The 9,693-nt window shown below is 57.4% G+C and overlaps 1 protein-coding gene across 3 annotated transcripts in view; it reads right to left on the reverse strand.

Moving 5' to 3' along the window:
- Adgrb1 (adhesion G protein-coupled receptor B1) overlaps positions 1–3,147 on the reverse strand; it is a 60,823-nt gene extending 57,676 nt beyond the window's left edge. For all 3 annotated transcript variants that reach the window (XM_059247109.1, XM_059247108.1, XM_059247107.1), the window contains exon 1: positions 2,364–3,147. In XM_059247109.1, the coding sequence (XP_059103092.1) occupies positions 2,364–3,147 (784 nt within the window). The remainder of the gene's footprint in view (positions 1–2,363) is intronic.
- Positions 3,148–9,693: the final 6,546 nt, after the last annotated feature.

Consider the following 9,693-nt stretch of genomic DNA (forward strand, 5'->3'; position numbering starts at 1 on the left):
TCAACTTGCATACATCCCTGCCTCTGGCTGCCTCTGCTCCCAGGCCCCAGGAGTTTGCCTAGCAATAAACAAGGACACTGATGCTTCATCATTGGCTGCTTCGTCCCACTTCTTATCCTCACGGAGACAGAAGGAGGCATTCTCAGGCCTCCAGGGATGAGAACTGAGGGGCTGGCCTAGGAACGCATGTGGGCCAGGGTCAGGCCCAAGGCTCCAAAGTGGGGTTCCAAGGCCATTGCTCTAGTCTGGGCCTGTTCCCTTTCACCCGGTGCCAGAGCTGTGCTCACATAACCCATGACCTGCGTCACAAACATCTCAAGTCCTACTCTGACATCAGAATCGCCCTCAAGCTGCATCTCGCAATCCTGCTTCCTCTGTCCCACATGGATGTCCTCATTCCTGACAGGATCCTGGAGGCCAGGCTCGCTCTTCCTGCCTCCACACCCACACTCTTTCATCCACAGTCTCTCCTCTTCCCTCCCCCTTCCCATCTCACCCTGACCAGGCCAACATCAGCCGCCTCCCCAATCTGGCTCCTGTGAGGAGCCCAGGTACACCACTCCTTTGCACTGAGCCCTCTCAAAGTCCTTTTGCTCTCAAGGTCATATATACACTTGACAGAGAGGCCTGGCCACTTCACAGCTTCTGCAGCAAGGCCCTCACATAGTAGGTCCTCAGGAAATAATTGCAGCTCGACACTTCCTCCAGCCTCATAGCACACAAGACCCTCCAGTTGGTGTCCCCAGCATTGATCACACCAGCCCCAGAGGTCTTGGCTGCTGGCAGCTGTGCCAAGGTGCTTGGAGCAGCATTCAGAAGCTCCCTGGCATAGTAGCTGCCCCAATATGCCACAGAGGACAGGCTCATGCCCAAGTGGTATGGTTGTGGCCCCAGTCAGAGACAGATAAAACCAAGGCGACGTTGCAACCCTGAGAAGCGTTTTGTAGACGAAGGAACCAAGGCTCGGGGCAGTTAAATGATGGGGAGTGGCAGAGTAGGGCACATGGCCAGATCTGCTTGTGACAGCTGGCCCTGTCCTCCCATCCAATTTCTCTAGCCCTCCAGTGAGTACCCCATTCTTCCAGGGTTCCCCTTGAGCCCACTCCCATTACTGCCGCACAATGAAACCTGCCCTTGTCAAGGTCACAATGACCTCCAGCTTACCCAGCAGGAAGGCAGGCTGGTCCTCCACCCTCCTTCCCACCACAACGATGTGTGCAGAATTTCCGCTGAGGACCCTGGAGAGGTCAGCCCAACCTCAGCTTCGCAGAGGTCCTGACCTGAGACCTGCCACAGGGCCTTGACCAGAATGTGCTCGGGGTTGGAAAATTCCTGCATGACCTCATGGTCTCAGAAATACTAAGGCTACTGGATGCTCTAAGGGCATCACCATCCCACTCCGGCTCTCCTGGCCTTAAGTCCTCAGCTAAGCCTTGCCTTGGCCCTGCACACCAGGTGGGGAACAGTCTTGACTTCTCATACCCCAATGTCCCTTTGATGTTGACTCAGCTCAGGTCTCCAGCTCGAATCTTGGACGACCCTACCTCTCTTTCTTCTGGGTTGCAGCAGGCAGGGCCCAACCCACCTCCAGTAATAGGCAGGACACTCACAAAGATATGACTAGTTGTCAACCCTACCCATCCCCATCAAGCCTGGGCCCTGCCATCCTTCCCCAAGGGCCACTGTCCTCAGGTCTCCAGCCCATGGGACCTCTCTAGCCTTGAATTAAGACAGCGGCTCCTTCAACACTGGATTTCTAAGTGTCCTTGACACCCTGGTTCTGCCTGAGATGGCTGTATACTGTTGGGTGGTGTATCATCCTCCTTCCTGTGGCCACCAGACCAGGATGGCATTTTTGTCCCTGCTCTCATTACCACACCTCAGTGGCAGCTGCTGTACACATGCTACACTGAACCCCAAAACCTTACCTCCTGATGACGACGACGGCCTTATGAATACTCTGTCTATATATGTTCCCATGCTCCACCCTGGGGCAGCAATGACCTCCACTTCAGTCCCTAGACACCAGCTACTGCAGCCTTGGGATGGTTGGAAAGGTCATTGAGGCGACATAGTGTCTTCCCACAGTGGGAGATTTAAACTGAGGAAGTGGCCTGAGGAGACTGGCTACTGATCATTCCTTCATTCATTCATTCACATGGCACCCTATGTGGGCTAGCTAGCTTCCTACCCTGGGAACGGAGAGTCATCAGTGAACTTGAACTCTACCCATGGTCTCTCAACCCAGACGACAAAGGTGACACTGGACGGACTCTGGGGGGGGTGGGTGTTGCACATTCCCTCACGCCATTACTCCCACCTCTGCAGCCCTATACAGAGAGAGGCCTCTTTCCACCACTCACCTGCTGAGCCGTGCCCACCCCGGTCCTGGGTCAGGCTGGTGAGGCAGTTCTCAGGGCCACCGGCTACGCCGTCCCTCAAGCAGACATCCCCACGGGGGACCAAGGGGCTGGAAGCAGGGTCTCCAGCATCTCCACCCAGGCAGGCACAGGGAGTCTGCATGATGCCACAGGGGTGTGAGCTGCGGCTGCCCGCGAGACAGGCATCCAGCCAGCGGCACAGCATCTGACAAGCAGCGTGGCTAGGGTTGCGATTGCCCACGACCAGGTACTCCACAGAGAAGTCGTCACCAGAGTTCGGGAACCCGCCCCGGGGGACAAGGTCACCATCTTGGGGTGGCTGCTGGCGCTGCATCTGTAGAAACTGCTTGCTGGCCTGCAGGAAGGCGAGGGGTGCGGAGGGATCGCAGAGGCGCAGGACTTCGTCAAAGCTCTCCACACCCAGGTAGGTGCGCGTGGACTCCAAGAAGGAATCGAACTGGTAGGTGCGGACACGGCCGGGGCCACTGCAGGGTGCGGGTGCCTTGGCCACCTTCATGTAGAGCGTGTAACGACGAGGGTCCGGGTTGCGAAGGGTCCAGGAGCAGCGTGAGGCGTTAGCTGGGAACACAGCAGCCGCGGAGAAGTAGCCGAAGAACTTGCCCTGCACCAACGTGGTGCACTGCTCCGCCCCAGGCCCTACGTCTGCCCCGGAGGCGGCACGTGCCCGGCGCCCCAGTAGCAATAGTAGCAGCAGGAGTGGAGCAAGGATCCAGATGGGGCCCGGGGCGGCAGCCTGGCCCCTCATCCTAGCTCGCGGGGCCGCTGGGGTTCCGCGGGCTGGGCAGGCAAGTGCAGGCCAGGCCTTGACATGCCAGGGTCCGGCAGCAGGCAGGGCCGTCCAGGGCAGTGGGCAAGAGGCAGGGTCTGGGTGAAGCCAAGGTGGGCGGGCACAGGGCAGGGCTTCAGGATACAGTGATTGCGGCGATGACTCCTCCTCACGTCCAGGCTCCTGGTGTTTGCCTGTGGCCTCCAAGGGTAGCTGGAAGAAAAAGCAGAAGGGACAGCGTAAGCCTCTGCGGGCATGGGCTCAGGACTTAAAGAAGCAGGAATTCAGTAAGTCTAGTAAAGCATGAGGCTTTGGGCAGTATATGGCCCTGGTGTCCTCCTGGGCACTTGTCCACCTGCTCCTCTGTCTCCCCCAGTGGTCCAACCCAGGGGACACTGTACCGCCTGTCCCTCCCTGAGCGAGGACAAGCTGTGTTCTTCAGGCCTCTCTGCCACGCCTGGTTAATCATGGGCCCTGGATCTGCTCACACCCTCTGGGGCCCCCAGGAGTAGAGGCCTGGCTCCCTCCGACCCTCTCTTGACCTTCACTCCCTTCTCCGTGGCCTCCCTCCTTCCCGAGAATCTGCCAATCAGGCCGGCAGGGAAGCAGGCAGAGGGGAAGAGGAGAGAGGTCTCCATGGCATCTCCAGGGCCCCCAACAGACCCCCATACCTTTCCATAGACTCGGAAAGGTATGGACTGTCATAAGAGGAAGTGAGATGCAGCCCTGGAGACAAAGGGCTTCAGCACCCGCGGCCTGCTTCCCATCCATGGCAGTCCCTGTCCCAGCCACTCCAGCTGGGGATTCCTCTTCTCACTCTACTACTGCCTGCCTCTTGGGTCCTCACCTTACCTCCAGCTCTGAGTGGCCACACAGGCGCCCCATATTTCATGATGAGGAAGCTGAGGCGAAGAGAATATGTGGGCAGCTTCCTCAAGGTCACAGGGAGTGGGTAATAGAATACAACCCAAACCCTGGACTGACCATGAAGGGTGCCTCTGGGGAATACCTCCATCTTCAGGAGTGGTACCACAGGGTGATTCCCTGTGCACTCTCATGAGGGCAAGGACTCGAAAGTTGGTTTGGGCTCGGCAGGCTTGCTGTGTGCCACCCAGCCCAGACCTGCCTCGGTGAAGATCTCAGTGTCCCCACTGTCCCTCCACAGCTGAGCCAGTAGGGGAGGAAGGGAAGTAAGAGCCAAGCCCCTCCTTCCTTGCCCCCTCAGCCTCTGGCTGCAGATACATCGACTCTGCTGACCCTGCATATGTAGCAGCCTGTCCCCACCCCAGGGACTCTCCATGCAGCCTGGGCCCAAACTGACCAGCGATTCAAGGTCAGTCACAGCCCTGCATCTCATCCTGGCATCCTTCCTGGACTGCCTCCTGGGCAGGCAGCAGCCTCCAGGCCCAGCCCCAGCCTGGGCAGAGGTTCTGAGCTGCTGGAAGCCAGGATGCCTGACGCTGGACAGTCCTCACAGAGGAGCCTCTGTTTGTGGATCTACAGAATGGGCAGGACCCCAACTGTTCCCAGAAGGAGGGGCAAAGCACAGACACACACTCCAGCCTCATCGTGGTCTTTAAAACGTCCAAACCTGCACTGCTAACTTCTAACCCTGGCACCCCCAGGCACCCTGGAAAGTACTCCCCATGTCTCCTACCCCTACCTCTGCCAGCTCCGAGGTAGACACCCTTAGGGGTGACCTTTGATGCGGTCCTCACACTGCCTCCCTGACCATCCTCCCCATTACAGAACCAGAGAAGCTCTGGCCAGAGTCTCACAGTCCGCCCCTCCCTCTGTTGTTCCTGATGCCAGTCCGTCAGCAGAGCCCCACCCCAGGAACATACTCTCCCCCCCATGAAAAGCAGAGGTCAGCGCCCAGCCCAGGGTAATGTTGGTAAGGTCCGGAGGAAGCCCTCAGCCAAGCCTGGCACAGATGCCCATGCTGTCACTACCCAACCCCACGCCAGCCACCCTCATTCTGCTCAGCCCAAGCACCTGGGAAGCCTAGGCCATCTTGGGAGCCACAACTCATAGCCGCGATCACCCCCAAATCCACTGCCTTTTACCAAGGGGCCTACATAGCTTAGAAGGACCACCGGCTCCTGGGCCCTCTCCTCAGAGGAGAGCATTGGCTCTGGAGACCCACCTCCAGATCTGAGGTCAAATAAAAGCACCCTCAGGCCTCTGGCATCCCTTCTGGAAAATGGGCAACTTAGCTAGGGAGTGTGGGGGTATCGGTGGTGTCCCTAGAGCCATGTGGACTGTGGCACTGGCCTCCAAGGGTCAGCTCGGTGAGAAACAAGCTCATCTCGGTTCTTGGAAGGACAATACACAGTGTGCACTGCCCTGCACCTACAATCTGTCACTGCAGCAGAGAGCCTGGGGCTCTTGCTTTGGATCCACTTCCCAGATGGCCAGTAAGGTCCACAGAGGATCCCTGCCTTGTCCTCACTGGCCACCATCCCAGGAACCCAGGGCACCGGCTGACTCTTGTCCCTGGTCAACTCCTGTAGGATGGACAACTACTCCTTGAGTACTGGACAGGGACATAGGCTCCCAATGTCTATTCCAGGGGCAGAAGGTAGCCATGGGGGCCAGTGGCAGTATTGCCACACACAGAGCTGTCCCTTAAATGAGCCCCCAGATAGTCAGGGCTCACTTGCAGGCTGGGAGCCAAAAGAGGCCAAGGAGGGGGGCAGGAAAAGGGGCCGAGAACCAGGGTTAACTAAGGTAACTAAGGGGACCAAGAGGGGACATTTCTGGACTGTTACTAAGAATGTAAGAGGTCCCGGTGAGACACAGGAGAAGGGCCAGGTGAAGGCATTGTCCCATATCTTGTCAGGCAACCATTCCCCAAGGCCTTCAACAAACACCACCTGGGGACTCCTCAAACAGGTCCCTAAAATGCCTGGAGAGGGGCACGAGGCCACCAAGGGAGGGAGGTGGTAAGGCTCGGGCCTCTTCCAGGTGGTCTAGCATTCTCTAGAGCAGTGGTTCTCAACCTTCCTAACGCTGCAACCCTTTAATACAGTTCCCCATGGTGTGGTGACTCCAACCATAAAATTATCTTGTGACTACTTCATAAGTATAATTTTGCTGGTGTTACGAATCGTAATGTGAATATCTGATATGCAGGACACCCCCCCCCCATGGGGGTCTTGACCCACAGGTTGAGAACTACTGCTCTAAAGCTCCTTAGACTTGAGCTTGCCCCACCCCTAGCTTTGGAAAAGGCACAGCTGGCCCAGAGGCATCACAACCAACACAAGAGAGAGCCATAGCAGGGCCTGGCTGTCCTCTGTCGGAAGGAAGGTCTAGGAAGAAATCTGGGTGTCAACACACTGGGCCCCTGCCTCCATGCCAGCCTGTCCCCAGTGGCCCTTCAGCAGAGGCCTGCAGCCACCTGCCTGGCTCCTCCCACAAGTCCCCTCTCATTCTTCTCAGCCCAAACAAACCCTCTAGTAGAGGACTCCGAGAAGGATACTACAAGGCCTGGCTCCCTGCTGGCATGGGCTAAGTTAAGCTCGGGCACCAAAGGTTGGCATCTTGGAAGACAGAGCCCAAGTGGATTGCTGAGAATTGTGATTCAGGCCTCATCTCGTCCTTATTAGAGGTATCTGTGATTTCAGAGGACACAATGGCAAGGAGAGAAGGAGGAGACCCTTATCAGCAGGGACAGAAGGCCACAGGCAATGACCCGTGGGCAACTGGGGGCACCTGGTGGCCGTCCCTGAGATGGGGAGGTGGAGCAGGCATGTGTCCCTTGTGTGACTGCATTCATTCTGTGTAGTCCAAGTCTACACACACGTGTGCATTTATATGAGCGCGGGCAAGGTGTGTTTATATAATGTGCTGGACAGCTCAGCCTAGGTACACCCACTCAGCCGTCCAGAGGGAGCTGAGCCAGTCAGGCTGAGAAAGGAGGGCTCACCTAGGCAGTAAGTTTCAGAAAACCTTGGTGGCCAGGAGCTGGGGGGAGAGGACAGCTGAGTCACATGCTCTGCCACAGGAAGCAGCCTTGCAGCCACTGTACCATGCACAGAGATGCTCTGCTCCACCTATCCTGTGTCCCTCCCCTGTCAGTTAGTCCGTAGACTGCTCCTTGAGAGGTGCCTGGGTTCCCCGGGGCTGGACCAGGCTCCCTGGGTTCCACACCTCCCAAGGCCATGCTCTGTACTTCCCTAGTGAAAGCCTGGCATCCCTTGCAGGTACCTGCCAGCCTCATCCCCCAGACATGGTCCAAGCATCCATCAGGACCCGGGAAGGCAACCTGGCCTGTCGTGGGCAGCCCACAGAATTTTAGAGCCGAGAAGCTTCAAGACAGGCTAGCAAATGGTTCATGCTTCCCATCCCAAGTGTTGAGGGATCCTCAGGTTAAATGTTCCTTACTTAATATAAGGCTGCCTCTGGCCCTCTCTCCAGAAAAGTGGGTGATTGTCTTGTGCCCCCCGAAACCGTAGTCCACTTCTCTGGTAGAGTCCCCATCTCCAGGTCTGAGTAACACTGGGAAGTATATTTACCCTTCTACCCTCTCTGGTTCCTAGAGACACTGTCCAATCTGTATCAAATCCCCCGCAGGGCCCCTTCTCCCAACAACTTCCCCAAGGCCCAATTGTTTTACTTCAAGAAGTTCTTCCTAGTGTCTAGCCACTATTGTTCTGCAGAGAAGGCTGACCCACCTCTACGGGACACGGCATCTTCTAGAGACCCCAGAGAAGCCTCAGAGGGGAGGAAGTGGTAGTAGGGTGTCAGTGGTGAGGTCCCACTGATGGAATTCATAGATGCCTTAGCAGGTGAGGGGAAGAGCAGGAATCAGCAGAGGAGGAAAGGGAACTGATGATTTGGCTCCCTGAGCGCCACCTGCAGGCAAGAATAAGCATGGCCCCTTATGACCCTAGATTTTAGTCTTTGGAGCACTGTGGGCGGGAATACCCAAAGACCAGAGATTCCCACCTAGATCCAGTCCAGCCTAGGAAGAAACCACTCCAGTGTAAACTCAAATAACACCACACACACACACACACACACACACACACACACAGAGAGAGAGAGAGAGAGAGAGAGAGAGAGCGCGCGAGCAATCAGGTCCTGTAACTTGGTCTCCACATCGTGTTGCAGGGGTATCCAGGATGCTGTCAGAGGCCCTTCTCCAGCCTCAGTGTGTCCATCTTTTCTCAAGGCCCTGCCCTAGCCCCATATCAACAGATCAACCAGGGGCCTGGGCCTTGGGTCCCCTCCCCACCCCAGGCTGCCAATGGCATCCTAGACACCAGCCACAAAAGCCACTCTGTAGTCCTGCGGCCTCTGAACAGTGCCCTCCTGTGTACTAGCCGAGGCTGCAATGGGGGAGGGGCAGGCGCCCTGGGCACTGAGGACTGCCCAGGAGACGGGGGGTGGGTGTCCTCCTTGCTCATGGTGCTCCCCCTATCCCTGCTCCCACGGACCTCTCAGACCTTAGTCACCAGTTGAAGAGGTGGCCCTGGCACCTGCCTGTGGGGCCCTTATCAGGGCCTCTGACGTGGGCCCAAGACAACCTGTGTGAAGCCCTCAGGACTCGGGGCCAGAGAGGGCCAAGCATCTGTGAAAGGCCTCCCCCTCCCCGGAGGTACAAAGACAAAGAGGGGTATCTGCATGGCTTGCTCCCCAGCCATGGCCTCAGGCCCATTTGCCTGGTGCAGCCTGGGCCAGCAAGGCCTCTTGAGGCTCCACCCACAGCAGAGATGTGGGGTGGCCCACGCATCAGTCCCACAAGGGACATGGGACAGAAGACCCCGAAACAGAAGCAGGAGTCACCCAATTCATCAGCCCCAGCAAGCCACTGCTCTCCACGACACAGGAGCCATTCAGGGGACATGGCTGGAAACCAGGCTGAGTTGCCAGGAGAAAAGATCAGACATGAGACCACTCTGGCAGTGTCTGGAGTGCCTAGGCCCAGCCCCTCTGCAGGCCAGTGCATAATCCACTTGGGCTTAGACCACCCAGACAGGGCAGTACAACAGTCACCTCCAGCACAGGGAAGATGAGCAATAGCCCCAGGTCTCTTGGGAAGAAAGAGACTGTCATCCCTTACCTCACTCTACCCACTGTCCATTGCACCTTGACCCCTGCCTTACTGCACCCCTTCCTGTCCAGTACCCATCACCCCAACCCACCTGGCATGGAAGGCGCTCCAAATGCCCAGCTCCCTTGGCCCGTGCCTGTACCATGCCTCTTTCCTGCTGCTCAGGCCCAAGAAATCCAGGGCAGGTCTGAGGCCATGGCAGACAAGCAAGGTTCCTGCTGGCAGAGCTCAGGTGCTAGGTAAAGAGGGGAGGATGGTCCTGAGCCAGGGCCTTTGGCGAGTTTCCTAGGTGGCCACTCCTCTCCAGCTGCAACAGGAGTCAACTTCTTAAGCCAGTGCTCGGAGGGGGATATAGAGGGAGGTTATGGCCTGGAGAGCAGGCCCCACCCCAGCCGCCTCCAAGGATAACCAAGAGCAGCTTGCTTGGGAGGGCAAGGGGGAGGAAGAGAGGAAATGTTCTGCAG

The sequence above is a fragment of the Peromyscus eremicus genome, chromosome 20 (genome assembly GCF_949786415.1).
Source record: "Peromyscus eremicus chromosome 20, PerEre_H2_v1, whole genome shotgun sequence".
Classification (NCBI taxonomy): domain Eukaryota; kingdom Metazoa; phylum Chordata; class Mammalia; order Rodentia; family Cricetidae; genus Peromyscus; species Peromyscus eremicus.